At 43.1% G+C, this 21,127-nt stretch overlaps 1 protein-coding gene across 8 annotated transcripts in view; it reads right to left on the minus strand.

The window, feature by feature from the left end:
- The window catches only part of Hectd4 (HECT domain E3 ubiquitin protein ligase 4), a 191,178-nt gene that overhangs the window by 80,136 nt on the left and 89,915 nt on the right, over positions 1–21,127 (minus strand). For 5 of the 8 annotated variants that reach the window (XM_041649103.1, XM_041649102.1, XM_041649107.1 and 2 more), the window contains exons 18-32: positions 19,222–19,346; positions 16,887–17,040; positions 16,357–16,457; positions 14,919–15,117; positions 12,257–12,403; positions 11,164–11,268; positions 10,241–10,404; positions 9,481–9,714; positions 7,621–7,813; positions 7,123–7,227; positions 6,173–6,261; positions 5,684–5,859; positions 2,226–2,361; positions 1,974–2,115; positions 1,720–1,886 (exon numbers count right to left, since the gene is read on the minus strand). In XM_041649103.1, the coding sequence (XP_041505037.1) occupies positions 1,720–1,886; positions 1,974–2,115; positions 2,226–2,361; positions 5,684–5,859; positions 6,173–6,261; positions 7,123–7,227; positions 7,621–7,813; positions 9,481–9,714; positions 10,241–10,404; positions 11,164–11,268; positions 12,257–12,403; positions 14,919–15,117; positions 16,357–16,457; positions 16,887–17,040; positions 19,222–19,346 (2,237 nt within the window). The remainder of the gene's footprint in view (positions 1–1,719; positions 1,887–1,973; positions 2,116–2,225; positions 2,362–5,683; positions 5,860–6,172; positions 6,262–7,122; positions 7,228–7,620; positions 7,814–9,480; positions 9,715–10,240; positions 10,405–11,163; positions 11,269–12,256; positions 12,404–14,918; positions 15,118–16,356; positions 16,458–16,886; positions 17,041–19,221; positions 19,347–21,127) is intronic. The other 3 variants (XM_041649106.1, XM_041649105.1, XM_041649104.1) reach the window with 1 other exon arrangement.

Below are 21,127 nucleotides of genomic sequence, written 5' to 3' on the forward strand. Positions count from 1 at the left end.
CTCCTATGAGGGTGAGGGTAGGGGGCAGAGGCAGGACCAGCCTGAAGCCCATGGGTTGGCAAGTCTGGGGGATGCACTGCTGTGACAGAAAATAGACCCTGCCTCATCAAGGTGGAATGAAAGAACTGAGTCTCAGAATTCTCCTATGACTGCCACACATAAACCATGGTTTTTGTGTGCCTGCCTGTACACATGCATGTCCACGCATACACACCTGCACGCACGCACAAGCACACACACACAGAACAGGGTTGTTGAGTATGATGTAGTCCCTGCTGTGGAAGCAGCACAGTGAAGACCCACAATTAAATAAGAACAAACACTAAAATGCTATGAGATTGTATGTTAGAATGTTATTCGTTGAAATCTTCTTCATATTTTCAAAATTTCAATAAGTGATATTAAAAACTGTGCAAAAATGGGGAAATGATTATCAAAGTAGGGGTGGCTGGTGTCTGAATAGTTCCTTTCAGGCACCCTGGAAATGTAGTCATAGGCTTTGTCACAGGGATTGCTAACATGGTGGTCTCTGAACAACAACCAGGGAGGCCCGATGGACAGAAGCAAGACCTAACATCCAGTCTTTTAAGCCTCTACCATGCTAACACTGTTTCTTAAAAACGGCACAAGGTTTTCTGGCTGACAGAACCTTCTCCAGACATTCACTTGAGCAGTCATAGACCCTCTGTTTGCTGGCTATTGCATCAAACACCACCAGAAGGCACAAGGCCCCAGTGGCAGCTCCAGCCTTTCCTGTTCTGCTGAGGGCCTCAAACCCCTAGCACGAAAAACTACCCAAACATATGCCAAAGCCTTCTGAGTTAGAATCTATAATGATGATTTGAGAAATTGATCAAATAAAAATTATCACTAAAGTGTATGAAAGCATGGAGACTGCATCACTGCAGTTAATGCAAATCAAAAGAAAATAATGATCCTGGGCTGGAGAGATGGCTCAGAGGTTAAGAGCATTGCCTGCTCTTCCAAAGGTCCTGAGTGCAATTCCCAGCAACCACATGGTGGCTCACAACCATCTGTAATGAGGTCTGGTGCCCTCTTCTGGCCAGCAGGCATACACACAGACAGAGTATTGTATACATAATAAATAAAAAAATATTTTAAAAAAAAGAAAATAATGATCCTATGTGTCCATTAGTAGACACAAGTTAAGTATAAAAACCAAAGTATTGTGGGGCTTTTAACAATGAAAAAGCAGATCCCTAAGGATGGGCTGAAAAGACCATGATAATCAAGATGTACTGAGAAAACCAAACACAATTATAGGGACGGACAAACACATAACATAAACTCATCTACGTGAAAACATGACACATGTATAATTAAAGAAAGAGACCGAAGGAGCTGTGTATGTGTATATGGTTGATACAACAAACTCAAAAAGAACAGGGGCAATTTGGGATGAAAAGTGTGAAAGAGACCTTTATGTTCTGTTTGTATCCTGAGATATTTTCCAAAATCACATTATCACTATAAATATTTGAGAACAGTCGGGCAGCGGTGGTTCAGACCTTCAACTAAGGAGACAGAGGCAGGTAGACCTCTGAATTTGAGACCAGCCTGGTTCACAAAGCGAGTTCTAGCACAGCCAGGGAAACACAGAGAAACTTTTTGGGGGGGAGGGAACAATATTAGCAAATGCCCCTGTGTGCTTTGGCCCATGGTGGATGGAACAGTGTGAATTAAAGAGAAACCACTGACCTGGGTCCTCCCTGAAGGACCATTGTCACTGGCCCAACCAGGTGTGTCACTCCCCCAACTCGCACGGCAGCAGTCAGCAACTCCCGCATGTGCACCAGGGCCTGCTTCCGGGTGTTTCCCCGCCGCCACCTTGTCTGTGCAGCCAAAAGGAAGCTGCTACTGGACACCTGAGATGCACAAGAACATGGCACTGACTTTCACAATCATGTATTTTCCAGCTGCCAAAAGCCATTCATTTGCATGTTGTGACCTACCGCTTGGTCAGGGTTGGTGCCAATGAAAGCAAAGAGCTGCCCCAGAAGGACGCTGTAAGTGGGCTTATCCCTGCTGTCCTCGATGGCCAACGACTGCAAGAGTGTAAAGGAGCTACTGCGGTGACTGGTCACGTGACGACGTCTACAGAAAACAAAACTGTAATAAATGAGCAAACAACCATGCTCAGGGAGGCTGTCTGAACACTGTGTGCTCTAAACATTAGGATCTTGCCTTGGCCAAAAACTGTTTACCTCTGATTTGCTCTAGTAAATTCCAAGTCTTCGTTACCAATCATTTCCAGGTCAGAAGGAGCAGACATGCTTCGAAGGAAAACTGGCTGCCGGACAGCGTGAGATGCCACCTTTGTTTCTGAAGCTGACTTACATGCTGTAAGAAGAAGGAAAAATGCTTAACACTTCTGTCTCGTCTGCAGAGAGGTACAGCACAGCTAAGTGTAATGGAAGCACCACACTAACTGCGTCTTCACTTTATGTCAGGGATCAACCGGTGATCGAGCTAGCAGACAATACCCAACAAACTAAGGGGTAACTTTAAAAACCTAAATATGTCACTAAACTTTATCTTAGCTTGAAAATTTAAAGTCTTTTGTTTTTATTATTAAATTAGATTTCCAAAGAAAGGACAAAGATTCATTTAATAACTATCATTGTTCATTTCATTTAAGTATTCTTTTTATTGTTTTGAGACAGGGTTTCTCTGTGTAACCTTGTCTGTGCTTGAACTCACTCTGTAGACCAGGCTGGCTTCAAACTCAAGAGATCCTCCTGCCTCTGTCTCCCAAGTGCTGGGATTAAAGGTGTGTGTCATTATGCCCAGCTTCAATATAAGCCTTCTCAAAAGGAAGGGAGCTAGGGCTACAGCTCAGTGGTACATCATTTTCTTGGTATGCAGAAGGTCTTAGGTTCAGTGTACAAGACTGAAGAGATGAAAAAGGTAAGAAAACGCAAAATGGAAACACCAATTCCTTTCCCTCCTAATTTTTTTTTGTATTGGGATTGACCGTGGCTACTGCATATTAATTAGGCATACAGGCACTGACCCACTGTGCTGTATCCCTATATCTTTACAGGGCAGGGCCTTGGCACTGTCTAGATTGGCTTTTGTTCTCTAGTTGCACAATTTGGAACCTGATTTTTTTTTGCCAGCCTCCAAATTTCTTCATTAAAATAAATGCAGAATCATTTATTTCAGAGACTGCCTTTGACTGTGTGTACATTTAGGAATATTAAGTTGACTTTGGGCTATTTGAGTGACAGCTCTACCTTGATTATAGTTGTTGGAGAAAATATTACACTTGAGCTGGACCATGACTGTATTTTCCTGTTAGATAACCCATTAACAACAAGACAATGATTGTTTTATTTTTAATTTTTTAAAGATTTATTTCATTCTTAAATGTGTATGCATGTGTATGTGTATACACATATATGAGTGTCAGTTTCTTTTTTTTTAATATTTATTTATTTATTAAGTATACAATATTCTGTCTGTGTGTATGTCTGCAGGCCAGAAGAGGGCACCAGACCTCTTTACAGATGGTTGTGAGCCACTATGTGGTTGCTGGAAATTGAACTCAGGACCTTTGGAAGAGCAGGCAATGCTCTTAACCACTGAGCCATCTCTCCAGCCCCGAGTGTCAGTTTCTATGGAGGCCAAAGGAGAATCCCATCTCCAGAAGCTAGAGTTACAGGTGACTGTGAACCTCCTAACATGGGCGCTGGGGACTGAAATGGTATACTGCAAGAGCAGGAAGGATTCTTAACAACTGAATTATCTGTCTAGTCCCATAGTTGTTTTATTTTACTTTTTAAATTTTTAAAAATATCTATTTATTTAAATTCTTTTAAAATGTGTATTGGTATTTGGCCTGCATGTATGCCTGTGTGAGGGAGTTAGATACGCTAGAACTTCAGTTACAGACAGTTGTGAGCTGCTATGTGGGTGCTGGGAAATGATCCCTGGTCCTTTGGAAGAGCAGCCAGTGCTCTTAACTGCTGAGCCATCTCTCCAGCCCCAAGTTGTTTTATTTAAAATAAATAACTAAATTGAGGGACTGGGGAGATGACTCAAACATTAAAAAGCTTGTCATAGCATCCTGAGAACCAGTATTCAGACCCCCACAACCCATGTAAATGTCAGGTGGGTATGGTGGCCTCCAGAATAGGCTGGCTAGCAAGAAAGACTAGCCATATGGGTGAGCTCTTGGTTTAAGCCAGAGGCCTTGCTCCAAGGAATAAAGTGAAAGAGCAATTAAGGATAATTCCCAACCTTAGGCCTCAAAGGCACAAGAACACGTGTGTCCCCATACACACATATGAAAAGGGGGGAAAACTGAAATAAAATAAGTCAAAATTGTAGGGAAAAGTCCTCTCACATCTTAAGAGTAGGCAGCTTAAATCTAAAATATGGTAAACCTGTTCCTCAATTGCTACGAGCTTGTTATCTATGATTGCGAGCCCCCCTGAAAAGTATCATCAACTTTATTGAGTAACTGAAGTTTCCTCTAAAAATGGGCTGTTTTAGTTAAACAAAGGCAACAGTGACCAGGAATATATAGAGTGGACCATGTGGGTAACTATTTCCTTGGGAGACACATTTTCAAACCAAGAATTAAAATGTGGAAGAGGGGTCTGGAGAGAAAGCTCAGAGGTTAAGAGTACTTGCTGTTCTTCAAGAAGACCTGGGCTGGTTCCCAGCATTCATATGGTGGCTTACAATCATTTGTAACTCCAGTTCCAGGGGATCCAATGCCCTCTTCTAGACTGCCGGCACCAGACACAGACATACATTTTGGTAAAGCACTCATATACATAAAATAATTGTTTAAAAAAACTTTTAAACTTTAAAAAACTGTGATCTAGGGGCTAGAGAGATGGCTTGGGGTAAAAGCACCAGCTTCAGAGGTCCTAAGTTCAATTCCCAGCAACTACATGGTGGCTCATAATCATCTACAATGAGATCTGGTATCCTCTTCTGGTGTGTGTATACATAATAAATAAAGAAATCTAAAAAACCTGTCATCTGGGGATTTCCAGTAATAATCAATTCACGGCAAGTCCTGCCAGAAGATCTTATATAATGAAAACCCACCCAGTTTTGTGTAAAGAAAAAAGACTCAGTCTGGTGGTGGTGGTATACACCTTTGACCCCAACACTTGGGAGGCAGAGGTAGGTTAATCTCTGTGAGTTCCAGACCAGCCTGGTCTACAAAGCGAGTTCCAGGACAGCCAGGGCTGTTAAACAGAGAAACTCCATCACTCTGTCTTGAAAAAACAAAAACGAAGATACACCAGGAAGGAAGGAAGGAAGGAAGGAAGGAGGGAGGGAGGGAGGGAGGGAAAAAACTGCCACATAAAAGACTCACAATGCTGATTACATAAATGCTTGTTACTCTGAAAAATAATAGCATGTGTAACTATGAAAACCATGAGCTTAAAACAGGGAGCATGGAAGCACTGATTACATAAACACACGCCATTGTACTCCTCAGATGCCCCAGGAGGAACCTTCAAAGCCAAAGGGGATCCATTCAGGATGACTCCATAGGGATTAAAGTCTTAGAGACTAAAAAAATAAGAGGCAAGAAGGAAAATGCTTATATTTCCTTTTTTGTTGTTCTAGAAAAACCCAGGAGTGGATTATTTAACAATAGTTGATGTCTATTTATGAACAGAGCCTGGAGCAGTACCAGGTGTCTCTGCTGGTGTCCCTGAGATGCTCCTGGTGAGGCCTGACTGGGCTGCAATGGTGACGTGCAGCAGCAGCTCGGCTCGGTTCATCAGACTCTTCACCAGCGTCTTTGTTTTGGCCAGAGGGTGAGAGGGCTTCTGAGTGAGAGAATTCACTTCTTGGAGGAACTTCTCCCTAGAGAGAGAGACTAGGGTGGGTTTAGTTGTTCTCCAGCTCACCCCACTCAGCCTTCAGGGATGAGGACAGGAGCTAAGCAGTTACCTAGTGAACACTGCTCACCTGTCCCTTCTTCATCCAACGATTCTGCTTTTTTTTTTGTTTCAAATGCCTGTATTACTTTCTGAGCATTCAAAGAAGAGCTGCAGACTTACCAGTAAGTAACTGAGTATCTGGTGAACATGCAACACAAAAAAACTAGCAAGAACTGGACCTGCAGTGTTCTGAGCACCAAGGTGAGAAGCCAGTTTGAGTGAGTAACGGCACTAACCTCAGTGAGAGAACCATGTTTTCAAGATCATTTCCATCAAAGGAGACTTCCTTCATTGAACACAAAAGTTCTAGTTCTTTCATTTTGTTCTAAAGAAGGAAAAATCAAGAAAAGATGGTATGCATGATCTGCAAGAACCAGGTTTACTATCTATCCATTACTTAGCAGAGCAGAAAGAAGTTAAGGTCCAACCACCACCTTTGGTCTGTGCACTCTGTTGTTGTCAGAACTGATCCCTGCTTTTGTTTCCACTTTCCAAGCTGCAGGAATTAAATCAGTGTCTTGGACAGGCTGAACAAGTGCTCTACTGCAGATATATAGCCTCAGACCTAACTTTTTGACACAGTGTCTCGGTTTGTAGCAAAGGCGGACACCGAATTGACAGTCTTCCTGCCTTGACTTCTTGAGTGCTGGAATTATATACTTCTATTTGATAAAATTTAAAAATTGCATGGCCTGTTTTCTGAGGACTTACAACTCAAAGTGTATTTTTATATTTTTGTTTTCATTTTTAAGATTTGAAAGCAAAATTTGATAATAATGGGACTATCTTTTCCTTCTATTTACTTATTTGCTTACTTATTACTGTGCGAGTGTGGGAGTATGTGCATGTATGCAACAATGCCTGTGTGGAGGTAAGAGGACAACTCCTCTCAAGGCTGGGACTCTGGTTAGTTATTAGGCCTGGTGGCAAGCACCTCAACCCACTGAGAATCTCACCAGCCTGATAATGGTAACTTCTTTAGCCTTCTTCAAAGCTATTCAACCAGTTTAAAATCAAGGACTTGTATACTAATACGCCAATCTAGCTATTTTCATCTAACCTTTTAGAGAATGGGTATGTCACGCAGTGTATAAGGTTCCAGAAGAAACACTACTTTCTCTGCATGCATGAGTGTGGAACCTTTGCTCTATAAGTGGTCCCCAGTGGGGACTTACAGTGCACTCACCTCATTAAAATGGTAATCATAGAAGAAAGGCATATTGTTCTCCAGCTTGCCCTGCATGGCATCCTCAACCTCACTTTGCCACTTCTGCTCCAGTTCAGCCACACTCTAGAAGGGTTGAAAACACAACATGTATGCAGATGCAAAAAACAACAACAACAACAACAACAACAAAAAAAAAACGAGGACAATCTCAAAGTTTGGAATCTGGGGAAACAGCTATCGAAAATTTATTTATTTTTTAAAGATTTATTTATTTATTATGTATAGAACATTCCTGCAATGTATGTTTGTATGCCAGAAGAGGGCACCAGATCTCATTATAGATGGTTGTGAGCCACCATGTGGTTGCTGGGAATTGAACTCAGGACCTTTGGAAGAGCAATCAGTACTCTTAACCTCTGAGCCATCTCTCCAGCCCCCTATCGAAAATTTATTTAACTTGCCAAAAAAAAAAAAAAACTGTTTCCAATAGTTAATACATTCCTCCTTTTCATTTACCTGCAGCTGTCTCTCCATGGCATTGAGTTTCTTAAAGGTCTCTCCCATAATTTTACATAATAAATCATATTCCTCAGCATGTTCTTCCTGATATTGGAAATTGATCAGGGACTGCAGTGCATCAACCAAGTTCAAGTGCTTAATAACGCAAGACACTACCATTTCCTCCATGACGTCAGGCTGAATCACTTCTCTGTGGTGACAATGGAAACCAGTCAGGTGTATGATAAACTTAATTTAACAGCACCATATGCAACTGGCTAGAAATCATAGGCTTTGACTCAAATCCTGATTTACCATAACCTTGTATTCTACTAGAGGAAGAGATAGTGGCACTGTAGATGATATTTGGTAGCAATTAGCTTAGCATAGTAGCTGATAAAACTGACACTGGCTAATGAAGCTGAAGATCAAAATTAAAGAGATCTCCCTTAGTAAGACTTGTATATTTTGAGTTAGAGTCATATTACAGCTGGAATAAGTCTAAAGCTCTTGACCAGACGTTCTGGAAGCTGAGGAGCTGGCTCACTGGGTTGGATAAATAAACCTGAGCACAGCCACATAAAAGTCAGATGACAGCTGGGAAGTAGTGGCACACGCTTTTAATCCCAGCACTTGGGAGACGGAAGCAGGAGGATCTCTGAGTTTGAGGCCAGCCTGGTCTATAGAGTGAGTTCCAGTACAACCAGGGCAGTTACTCTGTCTCACAAAAAACAATCAAACCAAAAAAACCAAAACCTAAAAACAATAAAAGTCAGGCGAGGCTGCACATGGCTTCAGTCTCAAGGGTTGGTAGAGAGACAAGAGGATCCAGGCACTTGATGGCCAGCATTGCCAACTGTCAAGCTTCATTGAGTAAGAACCCATTTCAAAAGCAAGTGGCTGGGAGTGATAGAACAGGATGCATATACTAGGTTATACAGAATACTGTTTATGGATCTGAGAGGGCTCAGTGGAGAAAGAGACTTGTTATCAAGTCTAAGAAACCAAATTTGATCCCGTGGACACACATGGTAGGAGAGAACCAACTCCTACAAGCTGTCTCCTGACCTCCACACACGTGCCATTGTATGCATAGGAAAGGGGAGACCCGTGAAGATGACTTCAGCTGAGAATAGCACAAGCACATTTGTGACTCTAACACTTGAGTTTGTCTCTTCCTTGGGAATCAGAAGTAAAGACATCTTTCTGTACTGTATGGAAATCAAAAGATGCTGAGGTCACATGGAAGGTCAAATTGTCAGAGGAAAATTTAGAGCTTGGCCGGGTGGTGGTGGCGCACGCCTTTAATCCCAGCACTCGGGAGGCAGAGGCAGGCAGATCTCCGGGAGTTCGAGACTAGCCTGGTCTACAAGAGCTAGTTCCAGGACAGGCACCAAAGCTACAGAGAAACCCTGTCTCGAAAAAACAAAAAAACAAAACAAAACAAAAAAAAAAAAGAAAAGAAAATTTAGAGCTTGTCAAGTTTTACCAGGCATTGGAATTCCATAGGAAACATTTTAAGACACAGCTAACAGCCCCACCATTAGACCCTCAGTTTCAACAAGGGTGAAGTGGGGCTGCACACCAATATTGCCAGGGCTGCTTGGCTGTGACTGGAGAGCCACACAATGAAAGCCACTGGCTGCAATGCTACCTGGTTGGCTCACTAAATACTCAACTCCTGTCCACCACTAAACAAAAGGTTTTTACATAACTGAACTAATTTTTTTTATGGTGTCAGGGCTCAAACCCAGAGACTTAAGCATGATAGGAAAGCACTCTTCCACTGAGCTAACACCAAGCCCAAGTAAACTTAAAGTTCAAGGTTCACTAGCTAGACATAAAATGAAACATGGTCTCCCCATGATCTGAACATACTTTATACTTGGTCTAAACTGAGGTCGTGCACGCCCAGAAATTTCCCTGAGCTTTATCATGATTCCTGGAGGCAGCCTGATCCGAGGCAGGTCAAAGTAGTTCCCAACAGGAGGCACAAGGACGTCTGAAGGGTAGGTAAATTCTCTGTCTTCTTCTATGGTCAGAGGCAGTGGAGAGGGACTCGGAGTAAGGGCAGGGGAGATAACACCATTGGCCTCCACCTGCCATTGGCACCTGGAAAGAGAGAAATGAGGCTCTTCACTCCTTCTTAACAAAGATTACTAGAAAGCCATTTGAGTGGTTGTAGCTACATCAGATACAAGAAAGCTCATATGATGTGTTCAGTATGTATTCAGCAAACCTTCTCCAAAGGCTACTGAGCACTTTGTGAAAGCTACCTCCTTTTTTCCCTGGGAATCTACATCCTTTCCAACATATACTTAAGAAACCCTGGGGCTTCATAGTAAAAGCTGAAAGCATCACACGGTTACAACCCCCCATTATGTCTGATTTGCTCATCATACATCTACCCTATCTGTACAGTCTTTGAGCTGGAGAAAAATTCATGCAGTTCCAAGAAAAGTTAGCAAAGTAAGACTGAGAAGGCAGGAGGTGTCATTTTTATCCCATTCCTCAGATACTAAGACACCAATGAAAGGGTCAGGTAGTGGCACATTTAACTGAGAAATGCACTGAGTGCTGTTTACCAGATGAAGTCTACTGTTTGTGGGCAAAAGTTTCTCCATGCAGACTTTGTTACCTTTGTAAAAGTTTGGAACGCAATAGTTCCTGACAGGCTTCCTCTTCTTTGGTAATTTCTGGTCCGTTGTACAGGATTCTTAACATGGAACAAGCTAAAACAGACAGACCTAAGGCCAGGTCTACCAGGAAGGGCAAGCCTCCCGAGACATCCTCCGAGGACTCCTACAATACACACAGGGGCAAACCACATGCACAGTCAGTGGACACTAGCAGAGCACTGCAAGCTGAACTGCACCACACTGGACCATCCCCACTGGGTTTCACAGAGCAGCACTGGGTACAGTACCCAACATCAGAAACAAAGGCTGGCACTGGAATGACCATTGAATGAGGTCTCAACACAGTTCTGAGGAGTGAACTTCACCTTGGAAACAAGCACAAACCACGTGCAAAAAGCTAGAATGCTTTATTAGGTTATGCCTAGTCAAAGAAGAGTTATTCTGTCACTGAGTGCACTGAGGTTACAGGGAAACACCTGCATATCTCCTGGGTAGTAGTCCTTTTTGCCTGATAGAGGACAGAGACCCCTGTCTCATAGGGTTCACATGCTAGCTGGCAGCTCGGCCTGAGAGGCGGAGGCTCAGCTGGGTCAAGTTCTAATAACCTCCAAGTCTATAGTATAACCCAAGGGGGAATTCCAACGCTTATGCCAACTGAGTGTTCAGCTGCCTTTGCCCTGTGGGAACATGCTAGAGCCAGGTCACCTCTTCAGGCCTCAAAGAACCCTAGCCACAGGTTTCTGTGCTGCTGAACTGACTTTAGGTCCCATCTCCTTTAATTCCACAGAACGACCACTCACTCCTGCTAGGTTCCTATTTGTTGATGAGGAGACAAATGAAAGAGTGGTTCATATTTTGCCCTGTTTTCAGGGCAAATATGATCTATGTCACCAAGGCACACAGGACAGATTAGGTTCAGTACCTGAGCGCGAACTGTGCAAGCAAAGCCCCACATGGCTTTGTCAGGAGTGTTGTGCTCACGGCCACTTCTCATCTCAAAGGAGAAGGTGACTGTATCGCCTTCAACCTTAAGATTTAAGGGGGAAAATGAACTTTAAGAAAGACAAATAATTTTCAAGAGAGCGATGTATTTCAGAGATTGATTTTTTGAAAAAAAAATTTTTTTGATATACAGTCTTACTCTGAATTCATGATCCTCCTGTCTCATCCTCTAGAGTATTGGATCACAGGAGTTTACCACCAAATCTCTGGCTTAGAGATTTACTTTATTTTATTAATTCATTTTTTTTTTAAAGATAGGGTCTCTCTATGCAGCTCTGGCTAGCTGGAACTCACTATGTAGACCAGGCTGGCCTCAAACTCACTGAGATCCACCTGTGCTCTGTTCTCTCCCCTCATTTCTTCTGAACCTAACTTGCGTCAAGGAGGAGGCAAAGAGTAGATCAAGATTTAGCTCACCCAGACATCTGGGCAGACCATTGTCACTGGCTAATTAAAGTGTGCAATGCGCTAATTATGTGTGTAGCATACAAGCTCAGGAAACATGCTAAGCATATTTGGGGTCAGTAGGCTTCTGATCCCTATTTGTGCTCTGGGCACACACTAGTGAGTAGCTCAAAGGCCCAGATTATAAAGCGTAACCCTATACATAGCAGTTTGAGAACGGATTGTTACTTTTCTTCAAAGGACAAATTCATTTGAAAACATTAAGTCAAAAGTTTTAAATTGCAGCATAGTGTGGTCCTTGTCCACAGCAGGACCCTGGGAAGGACTAGCAGCCCAACCCCCAAGGGAAGATAGCTACGATAGCTGCTGACCACAAAGAACCCTGTGGATGAATTCAATCTCTAGTACAGACAAGGGTCTGATGTTCTGAAAGCAAAAGGAGGGTAATTCTGAAGAGAAATGGGAAAGTCGTAGGTCTAACAACCTGGAACCACCCTAACTAACTAAAGTCCCCATGGCAAAAGCTTTCTGGGGTTACAGTTAGTTCGTGGCCCATGAAGTATGGTCACCTTTCTTTTCTAGAAAGAGGTTGTGACTTGATACCATACCTTCACCAAGTCCTTCGGCCAACCAGTTCCTAAGACACTACGGCTGCCATATCCCAGAGTGTTGCCTCCATACTCAGCAACCTTCCTACTGTTTGTGTTAGGCCCCGCGTATATCACCAACTTCAAAACAGAAAATAGACTGTTAGACTGTAAAAGAAAAACAAAAACAACATCTACAAATAAAGAGGCTGCAAAAAATATTTGTAAAAAAACATATACATAACCAGAAAATGGTGTCATTATAACATAACTAATAGATCTTCATATTTAAGGTCTAACTGGTACAAGTTTGCAAGCAATCAGCTATTGGTGTTTATAATACAGCCAAAGAAAAATAATGACTAAAATTATTAATAGGCATATTTTTTTTTCTTTCTTTCCTTTTTCTTTTTTCCTTTCTCCATGACAGGGTTTCTCTGTGTAGCCCTGGCTATCCTGGAACTCATTCTGTAGATCAGGCTCACCTCAAACTTAGAGATAGATCCACCTGCCTCTGCCTCCCGAGAGCTGGGATTGAAGGCGTGCACCACCACCACCCGGCAACAGGTATATTTCTTATGTTTTCAAATCTCTATTATTACAGGGACATGAAGGCTTAAATAGTTATGCCTGGCTATTGTGCATTTCTTTTTTTTTAATTTATTTATTTATTATGTATACAATATGCTGTCTGTGTGTATGCCTGCAGGCCAGAAGAGGGCACCAGACCCCATTACAGATGGTTGTGAGCCACCATGTGGTTGCTAGGAATTGAACTCAGGACCTCTGGAAGAGCAGGCAATGCTCTTAACCTCTGAGCCACCTCTCCAGCCCCCTGTGCATTTCTTAAACAGCTATTTTCATCAGAGTTATCTGAACTCATTAACAAAAGGTACAGTCTGGCCCCTGAAGTTCTCCCCAAAATTAATAAAGTGAGCTAATATAGGTAGGTTCTAATACCTAATACAAAATAAAAGCACCCCCCCCCAAAATCAATCAATAAATAAGGATTAAAAAAATGCAACAAAGTGAAAACAAGCCACACATTCTTGGAATGTTGCTTAATGGCATAAAAAGAAATGACAAAGTATGGGTCAGGAAGGTGGTTGCTGCTTGTAGGGACAATTTTCATCTGTTAATACTACTCTCCTATCACCCATTTACATCCAGTTGGCTGATGCTCTTTGTATCTTCATGATATATGTACATGGGGCATGAGTGCCTCAGCCGTGTGAGAAGATGAGAGGACAACTTTGTGAAGTTAGTTCCCCCCTTCTACTTGTGAGTGGGTTTTAGGTATCTATATGAGGTCATTAGGCTTCTGCTACATGAGCCTTATCTACTGAGCCCCCTGGCCATCACCGGATGCTTTTCTAATATAAAAGAAAGAGAGCAACAGCTCACTTGACATTCAAGTATGTGCAGAGGAAAGAACACTCTGGCTTCCATAACTACCAAGTCCAAGGGCTACAGTGCACTCTGTCACACCTGGTAGCTAAGCTCGGATGTGAAAGCTGCATCTTTAACACTAGATGGATGTTGTTAGCTAGTGAGCTCTTATCTTTTAGACCACTTGCTGACAGCACCCAGGGACCATAGGGAGAGAAAATATGTTTGTCTACATAGTAAGCCTCCTTGTGAATCATAATTCTAATATACAGGGCAGGCACTAGTTAGTTTACACTGGAAGATGCAAATTATCATTTTTAAAGGAAAAACAAAATGATACCAACTAAAGTGGTAACTTCTGTTTGCACATGAGGCACTGCAGGTACAACACTTGAACTGAGGAGACAAGCAGGCTGGAGCCAGGCTCCACAAAGCATCTTAGCTGCAGGCAAAGGCGAGTTTTGAGAACACTTTTTCAACTCTTCCATACATCTAGGATTCTTGACTCTCCTAAAAATCTAATGGGGAAGAGGATTTCACATCTCTTGGTCATGTGTCTCACCTTCTCAAGGCAGATGTGGCTAAGTTCTTTACCTTTACCATAAAAGCCTCCTGAGATGGGATTAAGATCAGTTGCCCTTACCGTTCTCAAAGGGCAGAGATGACATGTAGCTGACCAATGACATGAAGACGGCAAATGCAGTGCTACTCTGTGCTCTTTCACTAGCCTTTCCTCATGAATCCAATGTGGTTGTTTACAATTCAACATGAACAGATGCAAACCCTGACTTTTCTAAATGGCCATTAAGCCACCAGTTGGGAACTGGTGTAATGGCCACTGCTCTTCCTCAAAATCTGTAGGCGCCTGAGACAATGACAAAGAAGAAAACACAAACCAGACTAAAGCACATCTGAACCTTCTAAAAGCCACCTTCTTCCATAGGACACATGAGAAGCCCCAAGAACTGAACAGGGAGATCTTTTCAGATGAACAGTCATCACACATCTACATGACTCCCAAGACGGAAGGTAGGAGGCAGCAGAGTCACAGGAAGTCCTCTGTCCAAGCTCATGGACACTTACAAAGACAGTGTCTACATGCCCTAACAGTCCTGCTCTCAGACACAAAGCTGTGGCTCTTCAAATCCCTCAGTCACTATATTCCAAAGCACTAGCTGAGGGTAGTCTCCTGAGAGAGACCTATAGGCAGAAATTAGTCAAGAATGGCAGCCAGTGCAAAGGAAAATAAGAAGCAGCTAAGTTGAGGCAGCAGTGACAACCCATTCCTGCTTACTTTGTCATAGTCGTATTGCGACGAGCATCTGCTATCAAATCGTAGATACAGGCAGCGAGCTCCTGGGATATGAACAGTCTCTTTAAATTTATAGTTGTCTCTGACAGGGTGTACTGTTTCCACAGTCTTCCCAGCAGCCCATGGGGCAGGGATCTTTAAGCCAGTGAGAAAGCCTGGCTCTTCCTTTTCTTCTAACATTCTAAAACCAGAGAAAGAGAAAGTTGTGTAGCTTAACAAGGAAACAAAACAAAAACAAGCATAAAGTGCAGAACACAGGTTAAGAAACTGTTTTAAGTTTCCCAGAGCACACAGTATGACAAACACCCTACCATGTAAGTACTGAGCAGCAATGGAAAGCATTTGAGAATGCTCTATACTCATGTCTTTATCTTCTTGTTGGCAGGCAATATATTACTTCTCACACATAAGCTTAGAGCATTGCACATGCATTCAGGAAAAGACCTTTGATAATTCTCCTTAGAAGTCCGGGGGTGGGGCTAAAGACAGTCACTTTCCCAACCCCACAGTCTCAGTGCTCAGAAACTGTGGCAACCCCACAAGTCTCCAGATGCTTTCCCTTGCAGTTTTACTCAGGAAAGGTGCCTGTGAAACACCCTTGTCCATTCTCATCCAACCTGCAAGAACTCCATGGAGCTTGAGGCTATCCAACACAAACTTAAACTCTGAACTTGGCTGCATGAAGTCACTTCCTTTGCTTCAGCTTCACCACAGAGCTGGGCTGATGCCAGTCACTCAATGCTAAGGAAAAAAGTTAGGCCCAGCATTGAGGAGGCACAACCTGGAGAGTCAGGCGTTCAAAGACAGCCTGAGCTACAGTGAGTGTTTAGCCAGCCTGGGACACTGGAGAATGTCTCAAAAAAGACAGAAAGGGTTGGGAGGGAGAGAAGGAAGGAAAACAGCCAACCACACGGGGAAGCTTCTGCCTTATAGTCCCAACTCCGTGATTATCGAGATGGGAGGACCATTTGAACCTCTGCCCCTTTAAAAACAAACCAAGCATGGTGCACACACCTTCAAATCCAGCACTCAGGAGACAGAGGCAGGTAGAACTCTGAGTGTGAAATCAAAGTGAGTTTCAGGCCACTCAAGACTATATAATAACACCCTGTCTAATAACAAAACCACATACCAAAAAATAATAATAATTACAATATAAATAAATAAATCTGCCAAATTCAATGTTTCTTGCATGTTTACTACTATGAGAGTTTCAATTCAATCTTAAATGTTCCCCTTCTCATAAGGGAATATAGTCTAACTTGTCCCTATAAATTGAAAACAATTCTATAGCTACCTGTGAAATTCTGGCCCCAAGGTATTTTCTTTTCCAGTTAAATAATCCTAGCTAAAAGTAACTGTTGCAAAAGAAGTACAAGGCTTTCACCAGAAGAAAGTAAAGGAGCCGTGTGCACGTTACCTCTCCTCAGGGAACAGCCTGCACTTCTGGTCTGAGGTGCCACACGGGGAACAGCGCACCTCAGCAAAAACCGGACACTGGGTTTTAAGCAGCAAGGCCGTCTGAAACACAAAACCATCTGATGTCTTAACTGGGGTGGCTCCCGACATAGACTTACAAGTCACACTTGCAGCCTTACAGTCCTAGTTGCCCTCCTTCTCTTGGAAGCACCCATTAGTAAGGAAACACACACACACACTCGCATACACACACACACCTTGCGTGTACTTTACTCTCAGCCAGTTGAGGACTCAGAACACTAGATGTGAAGCAGGCTGTCCAATTCTGCACATTAGTACCTCTATATAATTGGTCAACACCCAACACTTGCTAGACCAGAGCTAGTTATTAAGTCACACAAACAAATAAAATCTGTCCCATAACACACTTGTTTGTTGTTTAGGACTTGGAGGCTTTCTTGGCAAAAACTGGCTGCAGTGTTATCATGTCTCTGTGGCAAGTGAGGTGTGCAGAGAGCAGGTCAGGCCCACCTGGCTGGTGTAGAGCACAAGCTGCACCAACTGCGGCATCAGGGCGTCGGCCATGGTCAAGGTCTGCAAATTGGGGTGCATCAGGGAGGTCAGCAACACTGGGAGAAGATGACCAAGCATAGTGGCCTTGGTAACTTGTTCCAAGCCTTTTAACCTACAAGCCCAGGAAAAAAACACAGCTTAGGCAATTTCATACATGGAGAGCAACCACTACATTTCATGTCTAAGAATTCCCTCAAACATACCGTTTTTTTTTTAAATATTTATTTATTATTTATTATGTATACAATATTCTGTCTGTGTGTATGCTTGCAGGCCAGAAGAGGGCACCAGACCTCATTACAGATGGTTGTGAGCCACCATGTGGTTGCTGGGAATTGAACTCAGGACCTTTGGAAGAGCAGGCAATGCTCTTAACCGCTGAGCCATCTCTCCAGCCCCTCAAACATACCTCTTTAAACCCATCGATTCCATCCATTTCTCAAACCCCTACTGTTTTTCAGTCCAGGTCATACAGCTCTGGGCCCCCACAGTACTTCATTAATAGATCCTGAAATGCTGTGACTCTAAGCACTCAGTGCTGCCCTTCCAGGTCTCTGGCCTCTGGTCTGCAGGTTCTCTACTATGCTGAGACTGAAAGGAGGGATGGAGGGCTACAAAGTGAATTTACCAGCTCACAGTCCAAGACCTCCACCTGGGGAGTAGCAATTGAGGCTCATGTGCATTTTAGAAGCAGGCAAAAAAATTGTTTTAATAATTGTAATGGTGGCAAAATATACCTAACATATAACTTATTATCCTGATCATTTTGAAGCATACATTTCAGGGTTAGAATGTTCAACCATTACCACTGCCTATCACTCTAATTCTATCCTACAAACCCAAACCCTATACCTGTTTGGGAAGAACTCTCCTCCTCCAGCCCTAGTAACTACCACTCAACTTCCTTCATGTATGGTTTTGGCTACTAACTAGGCAAATTTAAAATCTGTCTTTAAAGTCACTCTCTTAGTATCTCATTTCCCTGCTAGAAGGATCAAAGCCTGCCCATCTCTCTAAGAAAGAAGGAAGCCATGAGTCCTCCAAGGTTACTGAGGTATTGGAGTTGAAAGGAGAAGTGGGTGCCCCATTTCAGCATCCCCCATTACATTCCGCCTATGCTGCAAGTGGAGATCAAATGTCTTCATAAGCCTTGGTGCAAAGCCTACCTGGGTTATAGTGTTCTCAGCCTAAATTCCCATCTACCATCTTTAAATGAGCAACAACCAACGTATGGGAGAGACACAGTGAAGCAAAGACCGCTGCAAGGTCACATTAGGTCAATATATCATAAAAATACAGTGTGTAACTCATTTTGAAAAGCAAGCATGGAAGAGATTTTGTGAGGGGCTCATATTTGGAGAAGTCAAAGACAGGAGGTCTGTTGGAGGGAGGGGCCGCTTGTTCTTCCTAGCCGCCCTGCTAGCTTTCACCCAAAATAATCACACAGAAAACTATTAATTAAATTGCTGCTTGGCCCATTAGCTCTAGCTCCTTATTGGCTAATTCTTACATCTTAATTTAACCCATTTCTAGTAATCTGTGTATGTCCATGGCAGTGGCATACTGGCAAAGATTCGGCATGTCTTACTCTGGCGACTCCATGGTGTCTCTACCTGCCTCCTCTTCCAGCATTCTGTTTAGTTTTCCCTGCCTAGCTCTGTTCCCCTATAGCTCTGCTATAGGCCCAAAGCAGTTCCTTTATTAACCAATGAAAGCAACACATAGTCAGAAGGACCTCCTACACCAGTGATCCGAGGCACTGTGTCAGTGACACTTGTGCAGCACAGAGTTATCTGTACCACTATGTCACTTTACCCCAAAGGAACCATGCACAACACTGATTAAAAGAAAATTTGAGCTGGATATGGTAGTGCACATCTTTGATCCCACCACTTCAGAGGATCTCTGTTAGCTCAAATCTGGTCTTATCCAGACCAAATATATAGTGAGTTCCAGAATAGTCAGGGTTATGTAGAGAGACCCTATCTCAGAAATGAATGAATGAATGAATGAATGAGTAAATAAAATAAAAGGAAGAAAAAGAGTAAGAAGAAAAGAAAAGCAAGCAAGGCCAACTTGAGGGCAATGGCAGTATCGGAGGCCAGGCTACCCAATGAACCTTGCCAACATTAGGTCACAGTGCAAGCGTAGGTTCAGTCTCACCTAAAAGCATATTAAAATGTATGAGTACCCTTGGTGTTACAGCACCATTTCAGCCTTTCTCACATGCATGTTTGTATACTTTCTAAAAAGTCTCATTTGATAAGCTGCAGCTGGTAATCCCCATGCTCACCTTTGCTCTCGGTCAGCTATGTCACTGTTGATGAGGGCAGTGGTGACTTGCTGCAGCATTTCCAGTACTTCATCACATCCAGTCAGGATCTGGGTGGCAAGAGCCAAAATACTGGCTTTTAACTCCTAGGTAGAAAAGACCATGAGGTTAGTTTTCAGCATTGTGATGAATAATGCACGCTCACAATGACAACATGACATGATGTGTTTATACAACAACACATTTCCAGATGAAATGATGTGGCCAGAAGCCCAATGCAGTGAGCTCCTCTTGGGTGGCAGGTAGGAATTTGACTTGGGAGGCCAGAGTCTGGAGTGCAGCTAGAAATATGCAGTATTTCACAGGGAAGGCACTGTGTATCTAGCAGCAAGGCCTAGCTCCCGTCCCATTCAGCACAAGAGCGCTCCTGGAGGCCCAGACACTGTCCGGGTGGAGGACTGCCTTGGCTGAGCACAGCTAAAGAGAAAAACACAACAGTAAAAAGCACATGTACAGGCAGTGAGTAAAATGAGACAAACCACAGCATGCTGAAACAGAACAAGTGGCCTTGTCCTAAAGTCTTGGCCCAGCACATTTAAAATGCAGCACATTGAAAAGCCCAGTTAAAGCAGTAGCAATGGGCTACTGAACATGAAAGAACAGGACAGACTGTCTGGGAATGCAAACTGTTAAGAAATACAAGGCAAGAGCACAGAACAGTTCAGTTCACAGCTAGTTTCTCATTTAAAAAAAAAAGAGAGAGAGAACACGGCATCTGTGCCATGTTTCTACTTGGAGGTGCTACACCACCTAGCTCATTCTGCTCTTGACAAGAGTCTTTCTACATCTCTGTGCTATTTAATTAAGAATTTATAGCCGGGCGGTGGTGGCGCACGCCTTTAATCCCAGCACTCGGGAGGCAGAGGCAGGCGGATCTCTGTGAGTTCGAGACCAGCCTGGTCTACAAGAGCTAGTTCCAGGACAGGCTCCAAAACCACAGAAAAACCCTGTCTCGAAAAACCAAAAAAAAAAACCAAAAAAAAAAAAAAAGAATTTATAAAATTCACTGGGCAGTGGTGGCACACGCCTTTAATCCCAGCACTCGGGAGGCAGGGGCAGGCAGATCCCTGTGAGTTTGAGGCCAACCTGGTGTAAAGTGAGTTCCAGGACAGCCAGAGCTGTTACACAGAGAAACCCTGTCTCCAGGGTGGTGGGGGGGGGGGGGAGTTTTTTGTTTTGTTTTCTTTTAAATAAGAGTCTCAGCATGTAATGTAGTCCTGGTAGGTCTGGAACTCACTGAAAGCTGGGCCTCAAACTGAAAAAGATCCACCTGGCTTTGCCTCTTGAAAGCTGGGATTAAAGGCATGTGCCACCATGCACAGCTCCAATTTTTTTTATTTATGTGTATGTATGTGAGACTAAATGAGTTTATGGGTACCACATGTGTGCAGGTACCTATGGAGGCCACAAAAGGGAATTAGAATGTTATGAACTGCCACGTGGGAAAGCAGGAACAGGACTGATTCCCTCAGGCTTGCAGCAAGCACTTTACCTGCTGAGCCGTTTCACTTAGTACTGAGGCAGGATCTCACACTGTGGTTCAGGCTAGCCTAGAATACACTATGTAGCCCAGGCTGACCTTTGATTTTCCACAATCCTTACGGCTCAGCCTCTAAAGTTCTGAGATTTTGGGTGTGTGCCAACCGATCATACTCTCAAAAATGAAATTTTCAACAGCAATGCAAAAAGGGCCCTGACTGTCTATCAGAACGACAACAACCACTGCTATAAAAACATCTGTGCACTGCCATATTATCATATGCAAACAAAAGGCTGAGTTTACAAAGATGCTCGTTTAAAAACATTAACAGAAAACTAAATGGACTATATGGTTAGAAACTAGTCAAAGATCAAAATTTATCATCTT

The sequence above is a fragment of the Microtus oregoni genome, unplaced genomic scaffold (assembly GCF_018167655.1).
Source record: "Microtus oregoni isolate MIOR12 unplaced genomic scaffold, Mior012 000003F_ref0000135, whole genome shotgun sequence".
Lineage (NCBI taxonomy): Eukaryota > Metazoa > Chordata > Mammalia > Rodentia > Cricetidae > Microtus > Microtus oregoni.